The sequence below is a fragment of the Equus quagga genome, chromosome 15, assembly GCF_021613505.1.
Source record: "Equus quagga isolate Etosha38 chromosome 15, UCLA_HA_Equagga_1.0, whole genome shotgun sequence".
Classification (NCBI taxonomy): domain Eukaryota; kingdom Metazoa; phylum Chordata; class Mammalia; order Perissodactyla; family Equidae; genus Equus; species Equus quagga.
Genome location: NC_060281.1, coordinates 70053960 through 70074663, shown reverse-complemented (window position 1 = coordinate 70074663; position 20704 = coordinate 70053960). Strand labels below are relative to the sequence as shown.

The window sequence follows — 20704 nt, the reverse complement described above, 5'->3', positions numbered from 1 at the left end:
TAAGCTAACTACTGCCAATCCTCCTCTTTTTGCTGAGAAAGACTGGCCCTGAGCTAACATCCATGCCCATCTTCCTCTACTTTATACGTGGGACACCTACCACAGCATGGTGCGCCAAGCGGTCCCATGTCCGCACCCAGGATCCGAACCGGTGAACCACGGGCCACCGAGAAGCAGAATGTTCGAACTTAACCGCTGCACCACCGGGCTGGCCCCATCGTTCATGATTAACATTAGCACTTTTTGGACAATTGGGGTACACAGACCTTCACAGATAAGAGCTCAGGCCTTAGAATCAGGCCTGCCTTTGTATCCTGGGCAGCCACTTCCCAGCTACATGACCTTGTGTAAGGTAGTCTAACCTTTTGGAATCTTGGTTTCCAAATCTGTAAACTGGGGGATTAGTACCAGTTCCCGTCTCCCCGACTTGTTAGAGGAATAAAGGAGATAATCCGTGCAGCAGGCAAAACACATCCAGGAAGCCAGTGCTACTTACTAAGAAGGCAGGCTCGCAGGATGTGTTCAGCAGCCTCGTTAGTTTCTTTGAGAAGTGCAGCCACCCGCTATCTATATACTGTATTTCACCGATTCCTAAATGCACATTTTTTTCACGTTTTAACATCTCTGAAATCAGGATGAGCCTTAAAATCAATAGCATCTTAATATTATAATTTGCAGCATTTTTTCTCTCATAGCAACACACAAAATAATGGTGCATCACTTAGATTCCATGAAATACACACGCACCATATCCACACTACCATCTCTGTGTGTATGTGCATACACACACTCACACGCATGTATGCAGTTTACAGACTGGGAGACCGAGACTCCGAAAGGGTGAAGTACCTTACACAAGGTCACGTGACTCTAAGAGAGCACTCTAAACAACTTACAGAAAGTATAAAAGTCATTTTACTTTAATATAAAATCACATAAAGAAAGTCATGTTAGCAAATCAAATAGTCACTAAATATCAGTGAAATCGTCACTGGAATGTCAATGCCACATTTTCTGCATTCTCTTCTCCTCTCTCCCTTTGGGCGGATGTTTTTTGCGGCTACACAGTAAAGACCAGGGTCGTCCGTGGGACCAGAGGAGCAGAGCACACATCTGCCCGCTGGAGGCCCCCTGGGTGGTCGGAGCGGGCCAGGAGGTGGGCCCCATGGCACTTTCCTTCCACTTGCTTGATTTCTTTGTGCCGTTTCACCTGCCCTGGCCAAGGCTTCGCGGGTGTCCAGTTCTGCAGCCAGGAAGGAAACGATCATGAGAGAGCCTCCCCTCCTTCCTCCTCAGACGGCTTTGAGGGGAAACAAAAGAGCAAGTACAGTGTGCATGTGTGGAAACGAAGAGATGAGTCTGCAAGTCTTGCTGGGCTCTCTTCTCTAGCCTGAGAAGCGCCGCCTTGGTCGTGGCCTTTGATCTATGTCAGCTTCCCTGATCGGAAAGAGAACCTGGGTGGAGAGAGAGGGGTCAGAGGGAGCAGAGAGAAGGGAGCAAAGGGACGCAGAACCCCCTGCAAAATCTGTCAGCAGCTCTTGCAGGTCACTGACTCAAAAACCCACTCAGGGCTCACTGTGGGACAGGCACTGTCGGGGGCTTTCCATCTATCGGCTCATCTCACACTCATGACAACTTGAGGAGGCAAGTGCAATCAATGTCCCTGTTTTATAGATGAGCAAATGTTGATTCACAAGGTCAAGTGACAGGCCCAAGGTCACACAGTAAGTTGTGGAATCAGAAGTTGGACTCAGGGCCGTGCAACCACGGTGCTATACCCACAGATAGGGTCTGACACCATTTTTTCTTTTTAATTTTAGTTGTTTTTAGTGTAGATTAAGTGATAACTTCCCAATGTTACCTACAATTATAAAACAGATCTCTGCAATGAATACAGATTCACATGTAAGTTCTTGGATAAAACATATAAAGACACCCCTGAGACAGGAATAGCTAACTTTCAGTGTCCCGCCCCCTCTATGCAAAGTTTTGAAAAGGAAGAATGGTTTTGATCACAAAGCACAAATCTCAGTGCTATCTGCAGCTACGGGAAAGATGCAAAGATGGCCAGTGGGCTGTCAGTGATGGGAATATGGACTCTTTCTTCTTGTCGAAACAAACCCCTGAGTGCCACTTGTGGCTCTGCCAGCAATGGGGGGGGGAGCCCTTGACCAGTGTTTGGACACGGTGTTAGTGCTCACCCATCCTCCCCTGAACCTGTGCACACTCCCCCAACCCTGCAGTCGCCTGTCTCAGGAAGTGACACCAGCCCCACCCTGTCATCCAAGCCAAGAACCTAAGAGTTGTTCTTAACTCCTCCCTCCCCCCATCTGCTTACTTTAGTCATCATGCCCCAAATATGTTCCTAATCCCACCACTTCTCATCTCCTCCACTCCCACGCCCCAGTCCAAGCCACCAGGGTGAGCACAGCAGCCACCCCCTGCCATCCACTGAGCAGCAGCCAGAGTGACCGTGGCCGTAGGCAGAGCTAAGTCATTCCTCAGCTTAACCTCTGACATGGCTCCCCACTGTCCTCAGGATAAAGACAAAAATCCTTCTTACCATGACCTACTTCTTCAGAAAACCACTCCTTCCTTCCTTCATTCCATTAGCTCAACAAGCTTGTCTGGACCATGAAATTGTGGCCTCACTCTCTTTAAACATGTGTCCTTGGGCTGGCTCATGCACTTCTAGAACAAACATTTTATTTTTTCCATATCAGCCTCAAACTCCAGTTTTGTGACCCACAGAACTGCCCTCGAAGAGGCAGAAAGAAACCAGCCAACGACAGTCCTAAATACACAGCCTCAGATCCGACGCCTGGTGTGGGGCGAGATGCTCTTGCCTTCATTAGCTGCCTTCCTCAGGGAGGAAACACTGCCCCTGGCCCCGCTGTGACTCCGCCACCCGACCCTTCTGCACAAAGCAGCCAGAGTGAGCTTCTCATGTGTCACTACGGTCACGTCCCTCCCCAGCTTAAAACCCTCCCATGTCGTCCCAAAGCACACAGACTAACGAAACCCAAAGTCCTCACTGGACCCACGAGACTGAGTGATCTGCCGCCTCTCCGACCTCGCCTCCACTCTCTCCGCTGCTCCCGCCACCAGGAGCCCTCTTCCCCAAGCTCTCTCCAGCCTCAGGCCTCTACACACACGGTTCCCTCTGCCAGGAAGGCTCTTCCCTCGGGTCTTTATGGTCTCTGAGGGCTCAGATTGGATGTCGCCTCCTCATAGAAGCCTTCCAGGACTCCCCAAATCTAAAGTAGTCCCCTATCAACCTCCCTCTTGGCGCCCTATTCATTGGTCTTCACAGCACGCATGGGTATCAGGAACTGTCCCATTAATTTGTTTCCGTCCCTGCGTGCTCTCTGACTCCCCCTACTGGAACGTAAGCACCGCGAGGGCAGACTGGCTTGCTCACTGCATCCCAGCACGTACAACAGCGCGCCTGGCACAGGGCAGGCCCTCAAGAAACATTCACTGAAGGAACGAATGAATCTGGCATCAGGTGGTCTTGTGGGACAAAGCAGTTTTCACACAGCCACTCCAGAAAGTCTGGGAATCCTTAACTAAACTAAGCACATGCCTACGCTGTGGGCTGTCTGCCCCTGCAGACCATCTCCTCCCTTCTCTACCCTGCTCTCTGCTCCCAGAGGCCGGCCCCTACGGAGCAGAGCAGCAAGGTCCCCGGTCCTCCAGCTGCGGGCTGGGCTCAGCCAGCAGGAGGCACCAGCAGGAGCTGGAAATGTGGGAGGAGAGAGGGGTGGTATTTACTCCCCGCTCCTTCCCTGCCAGGGCTGTCTTCCTAGTTGCTGTGTTCCTCTTCTGAAGGCCACACTGCCGTCTGACGCCCTCCTCGCACTCCCCCCATCACGGTTCCCTCCCTGCCGCTCTGCTGCCGCTCTGCTCTGCTCGGGGGAGCTTCTCCATCCCTTCTGGTTCCTTTAACTCTGCTCACACATCTGTAAGATGTCCCTTCTTTAAATCTCTTCCATCACCCCTTTCGAGTGTGCCACTTGTTTCTAGCCAGGACCCTGACAGCGACGCTGACAGTGCAATTTCACTCCTGGGAACTTCACACACCGGTCCACACGAGGACATGAATAAGCATGGGGATATTCACTGGCATTGCTTCCAGCGGGGGATTCCTGAGGGCAACCTGGGATCCCACCACTGGGAGAGTGACCGTTATGCTGGGGTTAGAAGCAACAAGTTGGATGTCTACACTGCTATATGGATAGATTTTTTTAAAACTGCTTAATGCCCAGCAACAGAGGAATGAGTAAACAGAATGTGGTATAAACATACAAGGGAATGTGATTCAGCCTTAAAAAGGAAGGAAATTCTGATGCTACAACACGGATGAACCTGAGGACATTACACTACATGAAACAAGCCAGTCACAAAAGGACAAATACTCTGTGATTCCACTCACAGACGTCCCTAGAGGAGTTAAATTCACAGAGGGAGAGTGGAACGGTGGGTGCCGGGGGCTGGAGGAGGGGCACGAAGAGTTAGCGTTTAATAATCACAGAATTTCACGATGGGATGACGAGAAAGTTGTGGAAATGGATAACAGTGATGGTCGCACAACACTGTGAATGTACTTACTGCCACTGAATTGTACACTTAAAAATGGTTAAAATGGTAAATTTTATGTTATGTATATTTTATTATGATTTAAAAAAAAACTAAAAAAATCCCCAACAATTCTAACTCAGTCCTCAAGCCTAAACCTCAAAGCCTTACCATGTATTGGCTAAAGCTGTGCTGTCCAATATGGTGGCCACTGGCTACTTGTGGCTTTTGAGCCTCTGAGCCATGGCTAGTCTTAACTGAAATGCTCTGTGAATATAAAATATACACCAGATTTTGAGGGTTTACCATAAAAAAGGTTGTAAAATATCTCATTAATGTTTTATAGTGATCATATACATGTTGAAATGATAATATTTTGGATATGTTGGGTTAATAAAATATATTAGTAAAATTTAAAAATTGGGGGGCCAGCCCAGTGGCATAGTGGTTAGATTCACTTGCTCTGCTTTGGCGGCCCTGGGTTCATGGGTTCAGATCCCAGGTGTGGACCTACACACCATTCATCAAGCCATGCTGTGGCGGTGTCCCACATACAAAATAGAGGAAGATTGGCACAGATGTTAGCTGAAGGGCAATCTTCCTCAAGCAAAAAGAGAAGACTGGCAACAGACATTAGCTCAGGGCCAATCTTCCTCACCAAAAAAAATTAAAATTTAAAAAATGGGTGCCTAATAAAAAAGAAAAAAACAACAGGGCTTAGTGAAAAAAAATGACACTAGGAAATAGAATGAAGTGTTAAAATATCAGTTACTTACTGAAAATACATCCACATGAAACAACATATACTTTTTCGAAGATGTTCAATACCATATTAGGATGGCTGGTGGAGAGGGGAGCTGGGAAGTAGAAAGGGAATGGAGATAAAAAGGGAATAAATAAATACAAGAAGAAAGGAGTCCTGTGCTGACAAGACCGAACAGTCTATACTTTTTAACTTAAATTATTTGCCAGCATTTGGAAATCAGATTCCAAACAAGTTCTAGTTTCTTGGTTTTTCTCAAGAATCATAAGCTCTGATAGCATGCTATCCTTCAGCCAGACAGAACTGAGGGGCAAATGCTCCCCTCCTCTACCCCACGCCCCCATCACTCCACCTTAAGTGCCTGGCCCCCATCACTCAGCCACTTTAAGTGCCTGGCCCGGGTAGGCATTACAGTCTGAGATCCCTGACCAAGGCCACTTCTCAGTTTCCAGGAGACCAGGGGCTGGTAAACTGTCCCCAGGCCAGACGCTGTCAAAGCAGCCAAGGCAAGCGGCCTGCCGCGTGGGGAGGAGGAGAGCATGCCCGGCGACTAAGAAGGGACGTCTCAGTGGGGCCAAGGGTCCCCACATCGGAGTCACCGGGGAATTCATTAAAAATCCAGATTTCTGGGCCTTATCCTGGAACTGCTAACGAGATTCCCAAGAATCTGAATTTTAAACAAGAGCCCCCCGCTCTGCGGTTTGAGGCACAGCGCCCGCAGAAACAAGGGATTAACAGAGTGCACAAACACGAGGGGAGTGTCCACAGGCAACCGCAGGGCGGGTTCAACACTGGGAGACCCTGCCTCCAAAGCTGGAGGGAGGAGAGGCAATGAAGTAGCCCCCTACACTCCAATAATCATTGTGTTTTCCAGTTGTAACATTATTATTTGTTGGCTATTGTACTTATATCACAGGGAGGCAGCAGAGTGTAGAATCTGGACTTCCTTGGGTTCAAATCCTGACTTCACTACTTGCCATCTGTGTGACCTTGGGCAAATTACTGTACCTCTCCGTATCCAGTCTCTACCAGTAAAACAGGGACAGTGATACTTCCTTCCTCACAGGGTCACTGTGATGGGTCAATGATTCATACATATCTAGTGCTTAGACTGCTGCCTGGCAGAAATTAGGATCCACCAGCACTGAGTTTTTGCATCAGCCACAGCACCCCCCCACAGGAGAGCAGGACCTCCCCATCCCGGGGAGCTGGCCAGCCTCCTCTCACCCGACTCCTTCCTTTAGCAATTATTTAGTGGCAACAGGGGGCAGCAAGGTGACTTACAGCTTCCTTATGATTGTCTTCTCCTCTTTGTTACTGCTGGCACTGCTGGCCCTGGCAACCAGAACGTCTTTTTCCCTTCTTCTTCCTGAGCCTTCTCTTGGTGGAATCAGGCCACTGGAAAAAGGGGACAAATAAATGGGTTATTTTATTGCAAACCTCTTACCTGTGCAGTTCTGAAAGTGAAGGGTCTTAATAATTATTATTATATATCATTGGGGCCAGCCTGGTGGCATAGTGGTTAAGTTAGTGTGCTCTGCTTCAGTGGCCCAGGGTTTGCAGGTTCAGATCCTGGGCGTGGACGTACACACTGCTCATCAAGACATGCTGTGGCAGCGTCCCACATACAAAAAAAAAAAGAGAGGAAGATTGGCACAGACATTAGCTCAGTGACAATCTTCCTCAACCAAAAAAAAAAAGGAAGATTGCAATAGATGTTAGCTCAGGGCCAATCTTCCTCACACACACACACAAAATAATACTAATAATATTATCATTGAAAGCTCTAGAGTCAGAGAGATTTTGACTCAGATGGTAAGAATCTTGCCTCCACCTTTCCAATGTGGATACACCTTATCTCCTTCTCTTGTCTAATTGCACTGGCTAGTACTTAAAACTTCTCCCCTTTCTAGAAATACGATCATGTACAAATTCTCTAACTTAAGCCTTGATTTCCTAATCAGTAAAATGAGAAAAATAAGAGTAACCATCTTGTAGGATTGAGGGATTAAGTGAGATAATATATGGCATGTGACATTCATTCATTCAGTCATTCAACAAATATTTACCAAGCCACATACTGTGTCAGGGTACTACAGATATAGCAATGAACAAAGACAAAATATCTTCTCTCATGCAATTTGTATCCTAGGGAGGGAGGAACCAGTCAATAGACAAATAAATAAGTAAAAAATATATATGTATATGTGTGTGAGTGTGTATATATATATAGTCTATAAATATATATATAGTGTAAGTCAGATGCTGATAAGAGCTAGATTGATATTGATTGACAAGATATTGAGGTCACGCGACCCAAAGAGGGCCAGAGTATTTCCTGGGACAGAAGCTGGAGAAAGCTGTTCTCTCTCACTCGCGCAACTGGGACCGCCAGCAGCCACGTTTCCTGATTCAGAGAAGGCGTGTCTGCAAGAAAGATAACGAGACCAACAAACAGAGAGAAGCAAAGAGGAAAGAAAGCGGCACCAAGTCCCTGGTGCCAACTCTGAGACCTTAGTTGCAGTTTCTTCATTTCTGAGAACAGTTCCAGGGTCCTTCCAAGCTATGCGAGTCAACAAAATTCCTTTTATGTGCTTAAGCTCGTTTGAACTGGATTTCTGTCACTTGAAACCAAAAGAAGCCCGACCACAACGAAGCATTTCAGTGTCTGACCTGGTAAGCTCGTTAGATCCACTTGGGTATTTTGTTGTGGTACCTCTGGTAAATTTATGCCCGCAGTTTCTCCCCCTCACTAAGGACTGGACTGTCCCCCCCGCCCAGAATTCACAGGTTGAAGCCCTAACACGCAATGTGACGGTATTTGGAGATGGGGCTTTTGGGACATAACTAGGGTTAGAAGAGGTCACAAGGGTGGGGCCCTCACGATGGGATTAGTGCTCTTGTAAGAAGAGACACCAGAAGGCTTGGGCTCTCTCTCTCTCTCCCCCGCACCCAGCACTTGAGGACATAGCAAGAAGGTGACCATCTACAGGCCAGAAGGAGTCAGAACCAACCGTGCAGGCACTTTGGTCTTGAACTTCTCGCTTCCAGAACTGTGAGCAAAGAAACTTCTACTGTGTAAGCCACCCAGTCTATGGTGTTTGCCACGGCAGCCCGAGCTGACTGAGACCTCCTTTAGGTATGAGCCTCAGAGAGCAGAATTCACCCTTCTCTCTCCTTCTTTGCCAAAGAGTTTTGCAAAGACAGGGCTCTTATTATTCGATATTATTTATATTTTTATTATATATATTTGTTATAATGTTCATCTTATTTAATAAGAGGCATCATCTAAAAATTCCCCTTTTCCATTACTTATTGTTACATAACACCCTAAAACTTAGTGATTTAAAACAATGATGATGGGGGCTGGCCCCGTGGCCGAGTGGTTAAGCTCGCGCGCTCTGCTGCAGGCGGCCCAGTGTTTCGCTGGTTCGAATCCTGGGCGCCGACATGGCACTGCTCATCAAACCACGCTGAGGCAGCATCCCACATGCCACAACTAGAAGGACCCACAATGAAAAATATACAACTATGTACCGGGGGGCTTTGGGGAGAAAAAGGAAAAAATAAAATCTTTAAAAAAAAAAAAGACTCATTAGCATGAGCTCAGGGCCCCAAACTGACGCAGTTGCTAAGAGAACATCTCAGCTGACATGCTGGTTTCTTCAGAATATATAACACAAGAGACTAGACAGAACCCTGCTGTCTACTGGCCTGCACCAGATGGGAAGTGCGCATCTGTGGTTCTCTGGGAATTCAAGACAGGAAATAAAGCCTGTTGCTTTACTCACTGACAAGCTGCTCACGGCATTGGCAGTTTAGCAGTTCCTGTTTTTAACTACCTGTTTCTGAAGTACTTATTAAACGAGATGAAGACAGGTCTTTCGAGTAACATGGTTCCAACCTCAGCAGAAGAAAAACAATTAAATTCCCGTCATCAGAACTCAGCCCTTTTGGATTTGGCTTCTAGAACACTCTTACTTTATTGCTGTTCTCTTAATGATGCTACACTGAAAGAATAATATCACTTGGGCCCTGCTTTGTTTTGTTTTGAGTCAGGTTATATCTTTACTTCCAAACTTTCAAAGGTCAGACATGGCATGATAATTAAAAGGACAGGCTCTGGGGCCAGCTCTGGTGGCCTAGTGGTTAAGATCAGTGCACTCCGCTTTGGTGGCCTGGGTTCGGATCCCGGGCACAGACCCACAGCACTCGTCTGTTAACAGCCGTGCTCTGGTGGCGGCTCACATCAAAAAAAGAGGAAGACTGGCAAACAGATGATATCTCAGGATCTCAGGGTGAATCTTCCTCAGCAAAAAAAAAAAAAAAAAAAGCACAGGCTCTGAAGTCCAGTTGTCTGAGGTCACATCTCACAGTTACCACCACCAGCTGTGGACTTCAAGCAGGTCCTTGACCTCTCTGAACCACAGATCATCTTGGGGATAACATTACCTTATGTCACAGGCTTGCTGGTAACACTAATTGTAATGACGCTGAGATATACTTAGCGGAGTCCCTGGCACATGGTAAGCCGTGATAAATATTACATGGCAATGTGTTTTTATTCTCTTAGTCTTTCCTTCTTCTGCCTCTAAGGAAACTTGCTTTGTTAAACTCAATGTTCTCAGAATTATTAGACCACAGGACCCCCTTTTCCAGAAATACCTACCTGAAAAAACATTTTGGGAAACAGTGGCACAGATGGACCCAGCAGAGTCCAAACCTGATACGTCAACACCTTCCTTGTTTCCTCTCTTGCTCATCGCACAATCCCTTCTCTACACAGTATTATTGTCATTTTTTTAATTCTTAATTTTTATATAATTTTAAACTTACAGAAAAATTTAAGATTAGTACAAAGACTTCCCATGTACTTTTTACCCGACCCCTAATTGTTCACCTATGTATCTTCCATCTACATATCTATCTACCTATCCATGCACCTACCCATCCATCCATCTTCCACTTGAGAGTAAGCTGGAGATATCTTACCCCATTACTCCTAAATACTTGAGCGTGTATTTCCAAAGGATAAGGACATTCTCTTACACAACCAAGTAGTTCAGTTATCAAAATCACCATATTGATATTTTTCTTTCTTTTTTTTTTTTGGTGAGGATGATTGACCCTGAGCTAACATCTGTTGCCAATCTTCCTCTTTTTGCTTGAAGAAGATTGTCCCTGAGCTAACATCTGTGCCGATCTTCCTCTACTTTACATGTGGGATGCTGCCACAGCATGGCTTGGTGAGCGGTGTGTAGGTCTGTGCCTGGGATCCAAACCCATGAACCCCGGGCCACCAAAGCAGAGTACACGAACTTGACCACTACACCTCTGGGCCAGCCCCACTGATCTTCTAAAATAGTAATCAGATCTTATCATTCCCTTGATTAAAACTTTCCAACAACTTCTCATTGCACTTACAATCAAATGAAGGCTCCTTCCCATGGCCAACAGCGCATACCTCCCCAGCCTCTTCTCCACCCGCCTCTACCGTGCCTGCCAGCTTCCGCCATGGTGGGCCTCTTAGATTGGCCAACCTGGTTCCCACATCAAGGTCTTTGCACTTCCTGCTTCTCTTTTCCCTACTAAATCTTTACCTGGTTGGCTGCTTCTTGTCATTGACCTTAGGGGAGGTCTTCCCTGACCACTCAATCTAAAGCAGGCCCCTCACCCACCTCCCACAGCCCTTCGGTCCCCGTCCCATTACTTTCCCTTATATTCTTTAGAGCACTTACCGCCATTATCCTGCCTGTTTATTTCAGGCTTCCTTCTCGATCGCCTGTCTTCCCCCTAGACTAGATGGACTTTATTGTGTTCACTGCTAGATCCCCAGGGCCAGGAATAGTGTCTGGCATGTAGTAGATCTTCAATAAATTGGTTGAATGATCATAAGAACAAATACGTAACATGACAAGGAATTCCAGGCAGGGCCTGCTCCGCCGTCGGAGCCCCCAGGCAGCCGAGCCCCACCTCTTGTAGCACTGCAGCTCCTCCTGCACCACCAGCAACTGGGACTTGAGTTTGTTGCGCTCCTGGAGCACATCCCGCAGCTCCTGGAGAGTGAAGCGCGGTCTGTTGGGGTCTGTCAGGTCAATCACCATCTTGTCTGGTCCCAGGTTTACCTGTTAAGAAAAGACGTTACTTATACAGTGTCCCACATGAAGATGCACTCCCCATTCCAGAAGGAAAGTTCTTTCATTTTGTTACTCTCAGGGGCTTTCTGAGATGAGACGTGGCCTGCTGGAAGTATTTGGCTGATGGCAAAGAAGCAAAAGTTCTAAGCACCATTCTCCAAGAAAAGAACCAGGGCCGTAGAGAACGGCTGATTCCAGGGCCGGAACAGGGAACAGGGAAAATACAAGGTGAGCCTGGAACATTCTGCTGTGTGAGGGATGGAGACATACCAAACCGACACAGTTTGAAGGAGCTCCTACTGGCCAAACTGAGAAGAATTTGAGTACCAAAATGAATAATAACAGGATGAATAATAACACACCAACTAAAAAGAGAATTCAGAAGTCGCTACTCACAATTAAAAAATTAAAATTAACTAACTAATTAATGGGGATGTGATGGTTAATTTTATGTATCAACTTTCCTGGGCTAAGGGATGCCCAGATAGCTGGTTAAACACGATTTCTGAGTATGTGTGCGAAGGTGTTTCCAGAAGAGATTAGCATTTGAACTGGTGAACTGAGTAAAGCAGACGGTCCTCCCCAATGTGATGGGCGTCATCCAACCAAGTGAGGGCTAGAATGGAACAAAAAGGCAGAGGAAGCGTGAGTTCCCGCTCGCTCTCTGCTTGAGCTAAGACTCTCACCTTCTCCCGCCCTTGAACACCGAGGCTCCTGGTTCTTGGGCTTTCAGACCCAGACCAGGATTGACACCATCAGCCCCCTGATTCTCAGGCCTTCGACTCGGGCTAAGTTACTCCGCTGGCCTTCTGGTTCTCCAGCCTGCAGACAGCAGTTTGTGGACCTTCTCTGCCTCCTTCTCTGCAGGAGTCAATTCCTATAATAAATCTCCTCTTTTGGAACCAAATTAGTAATAATTGATTCAGGCAAGACTAATAAATGGACCCAAAACCTTTGGGTGAAAGTTTGTTGGGGAACAGGATATTTTACACAGTTTCAAAGCATTTTCCTGCAGGCTCCTTATTAATCACAAAGGGAATAAAGACATCTTCACTGTGCAGAAGTCTGGCAACCACCTCCTTCACCAAGTGAGTGAAGTCAACATCACCAATAATGACAAACTGAATCAGGGCCTCTGGATCCGATGCACTGAGGTCACAGCATCACTTTTGTGGTATTCCTGCCAAACACGTAGAACTTGAATCTAATCATGAGGAAATATGACATCAAACCCAAATTGAAGGACATTCTACAAACCAACTGACGTATGCAATCTTAAAAAATGTCAAGGTCATGAAAGACAAGGAAAAGCTGAGGAACTATTCCAGATGGAAGGTGACGAGAGAGATGTGTCAACTAATGGTACTGTATGACCCTGGATGGGATCCTGCATCAGAAAAAGAAAATGCTATAATGGACATTACTGCGAACTTTGAATATGGATGGTATATTAGATCTTAGTAGTCCATCAACTTTTTTCCCTGAATTTGATCATTTTTTTGTGGTTATGTAATAGTATGTCTTCAGAGAGACACATTGAAGTATTGAGGGCAAAAGATCTTAATCTTTTACTAATCCTGCAACTAACATAAGGTATGCTCAAAAAGCTGAGCAAAACTATGAATGAATAAATAATATATTTACATAAATATTATTTTTGCATATGTGTCTATATACTAAATGTATATATATGTGTGTATCTACACATATATGCATGTGTGTATATAAATACTTCAGTGTGTATTTCCTAAGACATACTATATACATACACACACACAAACACACACATATATACACACACCTGAATCCAACACCTGAATCGAGGTGAAAGGTATATAGGTGTTTGCTGCAACTCTTCCATAGATGTGAAAGTTTTTCAAACTAAAGTTAAAATAAAGCAAACGTTTGAAAACAACCTAAATGTCCATTAATAGAAGCCTAGTTAAATCAAGTAAGGCACAACCACACTCTGGAATATTCCACAGGTGATAAAGAGAATAAGGCGCACTATAAAGAGGAACACAATAGAGAGTGACCCTGTTCCTCCCATCAGGCTGACAAAGATGAGCGTGTTTGAAAACACATAGTGTTGTAATGGCTGTGGGGAAACAGACACTTACAGTGACTGCTCAGGGAGCAAAGCTCCTTAACCTGAGAGGTTTGGCAATACTTACCAAAATTTCAAATGTACCTTTCCTTTGACCCAGTGAGAACATTTCCTCCAGATACTCTCCCTAGGGGCCGGACTGCATATGTCAGCGTTGTTCATTTTTCAGTGTACAAAGAGCAAATGATTGGAAAATAAATCTCTTTTGATAGGAGACTGGTTAAAGCAGAGATTTTTTTTTTTTTTTTTTTTGCTGAGAAAGATTCGCCCTGGGTTAACATCTGTTGCCAATCTTCCTCTCTCTTTTTTTCCCCTCCCCCAAACCCCAGTACATAGATGCATACTCTAGTTGTAAGCCCTTCTAGTTCTTCTGTGTGAGCTGCAGCCACAGCATGGCTACTGACAGACGAGTGGTGTGGTTCCACGTCCAGGAAACAAACCTGGGCTGCCGAAGTGGAACGTGCTGAACTTTAACCACTAGGCCAAAAGTGCTGACTCTAAAGCAGAGATTCTTAACCATTTTTTTGTGCCATGGAGCCTTCTGGCAGCTTGGTAAAGCTCACATGGATTCCTTCTCAGCACAACATTTTTAAATATATAAAATAAAATGTACAGGATTACAAGGACACCAACTAAGATGACATACAGTCATCAAAATCTTCTAAAAATAAATTTATTATTAATATACATGATTCTTTATTAAATAACACGATCTAGCCACAGGTCTAATAAAATACTGAACAAATAGCTTTTCTTTTTTTTTTTTTGAGGAAGAGTAGCCCTGAGCTAACTACTGCCTAGTCCTCCTCTTTTTTTTTTTTTTTTTTTTTTTGCTGAGGAAGCCTGGCCCTGAGCTAACATCCGTGCCCATCTTCTTCCACTTTATACGTGGGATGCCTACCACAGCATGGCTTGCCAAGCGGTGCCACGTCCACACCCAGGATCCGAACCGGTGAACCCCGGGCTGCCAAGGAGCGGACGGTGCGCACTTAACCACTGCCCCACGGGCCGGCCCCAAAAAACAAAGTTTTGAGATATGTACTGTACTGTAATGAGATATGAAAATATCTGTGACTTCCATGGGTGGTTGTCATAGGTATTACTAATATTACTGTGGTTTGTTGTCCACATTCATAACTGAAGAAAGTGATTAATTTCAGTGGGAGGTTGGCAAAAATAAAAATATGTATTTTTCCCATGTAAGTTGATGGATCTCTCGAGTTAGAATCATGATCCTCTTGGGGGGTCCATGAACTCAAAGGTAAGAGCCCTCAACTGAACAATTGATAATACTGGACAATGGAAGTTTTCAAAAGCCATTAAAAGATGAGGAAGCTCTTTATATTCTGATTTAGTACAACTTTCACGATATATTAAGTGAAAACAAGCAAGAGGTAGAACGGGGTATATATCATAAGACCATTTGTGTAAAAAGGGGAAAAATATATTCACATCTGCCTATGTTTGCATAAAGTATATCTGGAAGGAGACACAGAAACTGAGCATTTAAATTTTTTCCAGGGAGGGGACGTGGGTGGCTGGGGGTGGAGAGAGATGAGGAGGGAAATTTTTCAAGACAAACACTTTTGCACCTTTCGAATTTTGAACTTAAAATTTTAAAGAAGAAAAAACCCTCCTCCTACCCATTAGGATGGCCACTTTAAACAAACAAAGAAAACAGAAAATAGCAAGTGTTGGTGAGGGTGTGGAGAAATTGGTCTGTGCACTGCCAGTAGGAATGTAAAATGGTGCAGTCACCATGGGAAACTGTATAGCAGTTCCTTTTAAAATGAAAAATAGAATTATGTGATCCAGCAACCCACTTCTGGGTATACACCCCAAAGCACCGGAAGCAGGGTCTTGAAGAGATGCTGGTGCCTTCCTGTTCACAGCAGCCAAGGGATGGAAGCAAACCAAGTGTCCAGTGACCGATGATTGGATAAACTAAATGTGGTCTATCCATGCCATGGAATATTATTCAGCCTTTAAAAGTAAGGAAATTCTAACATATGCCACAGCATGGATGACCCTTGAGGACATACGTTAAGTAAAATAAGCCAATAACCAAAGGACAAATGTGACACTATTCTACTATATGAAATACCTAGAATAGGCAAATTCACAGAGCTAGAAAGTAGAAGGGTAGTTAGCAGAGGCTGGGGGAGGGCGAATGGGGAGTTAATGTTTACCGGCTACAGAGTTTCCGTTTTGCAAGAAGAGTTGTGGAGAGGATGGTGGTGACGATCGCACAACAATGTAAAGGTACTTACCGCCACGGAACTGCACACTCAACGATGGGCAATTGTACATACACTTTACCACAGCTAAAAATAACAGTTAAACAAAAAGGAAAGAAGGAAAAGAATACGGTGTATTTTTATGAACTGTTCAGTGGCACTAAACATTCTTTCTGCCTTTTCCCCCACCCCCGTTCTTAAGACTGCAGGTTGGGAGGAAAATGTGCCCTCTCGTCTGCTGACTGATGAAGCTTGTCCACTGTGACCCATCTGGGAAATCACCCGGCCCCTGTGCAGACCGCGCTGTTCACGGTCCACAGCAGGGCTGCCTCCATATCCTCCATTCCTCCTGCCTGGAGTTGGAGGCGACAGGAAAAGAACACAGAATGTGAGCTGAGCGATCTTGGGCAAGGCATTTACCTGCCCTTAAACCTCAAAAGCCAGGCTACAATCAAGATACTCGACCATCCCATATGATGGATATTGGCGTAGAACCTCACCTACATATACAATTGTCGCTGTGACTAATGAGGAGATGAAGTGAAAGCATACCAGGAGGCCACCGGAAACCTTCACGCTTCCCTGTGAACTTCAGCAACGCTGTGCCTGTTCGTCCATGGCACACGCCTCAGCTGTGATCTTGTACTCGAGTTCTGGAGGTCTCTGTGTCTCCCCTCTCCCACTGCACGTCAGCTCCGTGAAGGCAGGGACCTTGTCTAATCTACCTCCACAGCCCCAGAGCCCGGCACAGCGCAGTCACTCATCAAACATTAGTACAAAAAGTCAAAATATACAAAAAATACTGTATTTTAGTATGGCGTGTTAAGTCTAGCATCTCTGAGCTCAAATCCTGCCTCTACCTCTTACGTGCTGTAAGTCCTTAGACAAATTACTTAACTACTCTATGCCTCCATTTCTGTAAAATGGGTATAACAATAGTGTGAGGATTAAATGAGATAGTCCACTTAGGGCAGCTTTTTTTTTAACTGTGGTTGGAGACCCGCTAGTGAGTCATAATATTAATTTAGTGAGTTGCAACAAGAATTTAAAAATTCATAAAAATAGAATAGGAAAGTTTGACTGTGCATCCTGTTTAGTAAGGGTGAGTTAGGGTAAATTGTTTTTTAAAATGTAATTTTGTAAAATGAAAGTGTAACATACATACAGTAAAGTGCACTAATCTTGAGTTTAGAGCTTAATGATTTTTACCATATGTCTACACCAATGCAACCACACTCGGATTAGCTCCCTATAAATTTCCCTCCCTCTCCCCACCACTCTCTGCTCCCTGTCTTCTAGAGGGAAAGATTATTTTGCCTGTTCTTGAATTTCACGTACAAGAGGTTCTCTTGTGTGCCTCGCTTCTCTCTCTCAATGTTACATCTGTGAGATTCATCCATCCAGTTGTGTGTACCAGCACTCTGTTCTTTTTCGTTGCTGTGTAGTATTCCACAGTACGAACCTACCACAGTTTTAAAAAATCCACTGCTCTGTTGCATTTGGATTGTTTCCAGTTTGGCACGATTATGAATAGAGCTGCTCTGAATATTCTTGTCCGTGGTCATAAGCACTAATTTCTCTTTAGTTAAAATGTGTTTCTCACTCCAGATCAAAGATTCTCAGTGTGATGTCTGGCCCGGCAGCATCAACATCAGCTGGGAACTTGTTAGAAATGCAGATTCTCAGGTTCCACTCTAGACCTACTGAGTCAGACACTCGGAGGCTGGGGCCCGAAATCTGTGTTTTAAGGAACACTCCAGATGACTGTGATGCATGCTAAAGCTTGAGAGCCACTACTCTAGGCCCGCGTCAAAAATGCTGGAAGCCACTGATTTAGAACATACGCAGGACGGGGCCAGCACGTAGTAGGTGCTCACAAAATGGTAACTATCCTAACGCTTCTACTCTAAGGACTGGATACTCGCAGTGACTCTCTGAGGGACTCGGATGTTCCAGAGAAGAAGGGGGCCTCCCTGCCAGTGGGTGCTCTCCCAGGCACCTCGGGGCTGCTCCGGGCAAGACCGCCTCCCTCCCGCACTCACCTCGGGGCTGGCCGCCGAGCCCTCTCTCCGCAGCCCCTCCACCTCCTTCCTGAGGTGGTCCCTCTCCATTCTCAGCTCCTCCACCGTCAGGTTGCCCTCGTTCACCAGCGTCTCCAGCATCTCCAGGACGCGGACGATCTTGAACTGCAGCTGGGTCACCCGGGGGTCGCTGCCCAGGGCCATCAGCTCGCGGCCCATCACGTAGGAGATGTCATACACGTCTTCGGTGGTCAGCTGGAAGGGGCTCTTGCCCAGAGCCCCCTCGGGCCCGGCCTCGTCCCCCTCGTCCCCCTCCTCCTCCTCCTCCTCTTCCTCCTCTCGCAAAGGGGGCTCCTCCATGGCCGCCCAGAGCCCCGCAGCCTCCAGAGCTGCTTTCTCCGAGTCTCCAACGCCGACTTCCTCCCGGCACGGAAAACTTTCCGCTGGGCAGAGGACCCTGCCTGCCCAGGACGCGGGGATGGCCCAGGAGCGGCCAATCGGCGCCGCCGAGGGGTGGGCCCGCGGGGGAAGGAGGCCGCGCCGCGCGGCTCGCAGGCCCGGCCGCGGGGTGCACCGTCCCCGCCGGGGACCGCGCAGGAGAGCGGCCTCCAGGATGTGGTCTGGAGCACGAAAGGACGACAGCCGAGAAGAGGAAGGGAGAGGTGACGGGGTGACGGCGATCGCTCCGGGCCTGGGCGCTGCTGCAAGCCGCGGGGAGGGCCGGCGGCGCCGAGCTCCGCCCCTGGTGACAGCCGCTGCCCCGCCGGTTTCCAGGAGCCCCGGGCGCGCTTTCCACCGCGAGTCAGGGAGGGAGGGTCAGAAGCGCACAGCCTCGCCTTCCCACGCTCGAGCTTTCCAGCCGTAGAATTTGCATGGGACGTGGAGGAAGATCCGGGTCTCAGTTTGAGGGTGTTTTCTGGAGCCTGCGGCAACGCAGAAACAGCTGTTGGTGGCAGCGTGCCCGCTCCACAGGCCTGGGTTGCGCGAAGCTCCCAGGCCAATTGTCGCCAGGACCCGCGGCGTCTGCCCCTCAGTAAGATGGAGCGACCCTGCGCTATGCATTTTGCTGTCTCCTGCGCTCCTCCACTTAACCAGGGTTGTGGTCTTGGCAGGACACATACATCTTTCCAGCCTCAGTTTCTTTCTCTGTAAATAACAACATTTAGGTGGTAGGGCTGCTTCCAGGGGTACATGAGATGAGATCCTGAGATAATGCTGCGAAGGAAGCGCTTGGGCAGCGCTCGGGAGTACTGGTTAACTTCCCTGCTCTCTGCTTGGGAGGCCTGGGTTCCAGAGTCGGATCCTAGTATGGACCTATACCACCGTGAGGCAGTGACCCACGTACAAAGTAGAGAAAGGTGGGCACAGATGTTAACTCAGGGCAAATCTTCCCCAAACAAAAAAAGAAAAAAAAGAGGAAGCTTGGCCTTGGCAACAGATATCAGCACAGGGAATCTTCCTCAGCAAAAAAAAAAAAAGTTAGACGGTTTCTTCTGTCCTCCAACAAACATTAAGCTTGTGTGCAAGACACTTCACACATGGGGCAGGGTGGGAGGAGTAATAAGACAAAACTCACTGTCTGCTTTGAAAATTAGAAAGCAGTCTACAGATATACAGGGGATTACTGAGAACACTAGCAGTGTGGATGACAAAACAAGTTATTTTAGGTTTGATTAGAGGTTTGGAATAATCATAGGCAGAAAACTAGGCAAGGAGCTTGTCTTTTCCAGGAATATGCTGGCAGCTTTCTTGTGGTAGATGTACCTGATTTTCTCCACTCCAAGGTTCTAGAATCACAAGGAGAGTGGACAAAGCTAAAATAAACAAACAAAAAGCAAAGCAAACAAACAAAATACAAATGTTCTAATCATCAAAGCAACACTCCTGTTCAAGGGCTCAAGAATCCATAAATCACGGATGTGACAACACCCAGTGATTAATACTGAAATAAAATATTAGGCTTACCGTAAATAAAATACAACATATTATACAATGGAATATTATTCAGCCCTAAAAAGGAATGAAGACATAGAACAGAGCCCAGAAATAAACCCTCACATATATGGCCAAATGATTTTCAACAAGGCTGCCAAGACCATTCACTGGGGAAAGAACAGTCTTTTCAACAAATGGCACTGGGAAAATTGGATATCCACATGCAAAAGTATGAAGTTGGACCCTTACTTTATACCATAGACAAAAATGAATGCAAAATGGATCAAAGACCTAAACCTATAAAACTCTTAGAAGAAAATATAGAGGAAAAGCTTTATGTCAGTGGATTTGGCAGTGATTTCTGCAAAAGCACAGGGAAGAAAAGAAAAAAATAGACAAACTGGACTATAACAACATTTAAAACTTGTGCATCAAAGGCAACCTACTGAATGAGAGAAAACATTTGCAAATTACAATTTGATAAGGGGTTAATATCCAGAATATAAAAAGAACTCCTCCCATGCAAGAACAACAACAAAAACAACCCAATTAGAAATGGGAAAAGTAAAAATAGATGCAAAATCCTTAGCAAGATATTAGCAAACAGAATTGAGCACTATATAAAAAATACCATACACCATAACCGCGTGGGGTTTATTCCATGCATGCAAGGCTGGTTCGAAAAAATCAATCTGTGTAATCCACCATCTTACCAGACTAAAAAAAACACAAAAAAACTATTAGAGCTAATAAATGAGCTCAAGGTTGCAGGATACAAGATCAATATACAAAACTCAATTGCATTTCTACACACTTGCGAGGAATAATCTGCAGACGAAATTAAGAAAACAATTCCATTTACAATGGCATCAAAAAGAATAATATACTTAAAAATAATTTTTTTTAAAGATTTTATTTTTCCTTTT

The 20704-nt window shown here is 46.0% G+C and overlaps 1 protein-coding gene across 1 annotated transcript; it reads right to left on the bottom strand.

Annotated features, from left to right (window-relative positions):
- Window positions 1-897: 897 nt before the first annotated feature.
- Window positions 898-18559, bottom strand: RILPL2 (Rab interacting lysosomal protein like 2). Its single transcript, XM_046641183.1, has 4 exons — window positions 17865-18559; window positions 11315-11466; window positions 6626-6739; window positions 898-1454 (listed from the first exon to the last, which is right to left on the bottom strand). The coding sequence occupies exons 1-4, from the start codon at window positions 18201-18203 to the stop codon at window positions 1424-1426; spliced, it is 636 nt and encodes a 211-aa protein (XP_046497139.1). The 5' UTR covers window positions 18204-18559; the 3' UTR covers window positions 898-1423.
- Window positions 18560-20704: the final 2145 nt, after the last annotated feature.

Coding starts and splice junctions, on each gene's coding strand:
- RILPL2 (XM_046641183.1), bottom strand. CDS start 18,203: ATGGAGGAGCCCCCTTTGCGAGAGGAGGAAGAGGAGGAGGAGGAGGAG. Junction 11,467..17,864: donor GCTCGGCGGCCAGCCCCGAG/GTGAGTGCGGGA, acceptor TTTTCTTAACAG/GTAAACCTGGGACCAGACAA. Junction 1,455..6,625: donor AAGACAATCATAAGGAAGCT/GTAAGTCACCTT, acceptor CTCTCCACCCAG/GTTCTCTTTCCGATCAGGGA.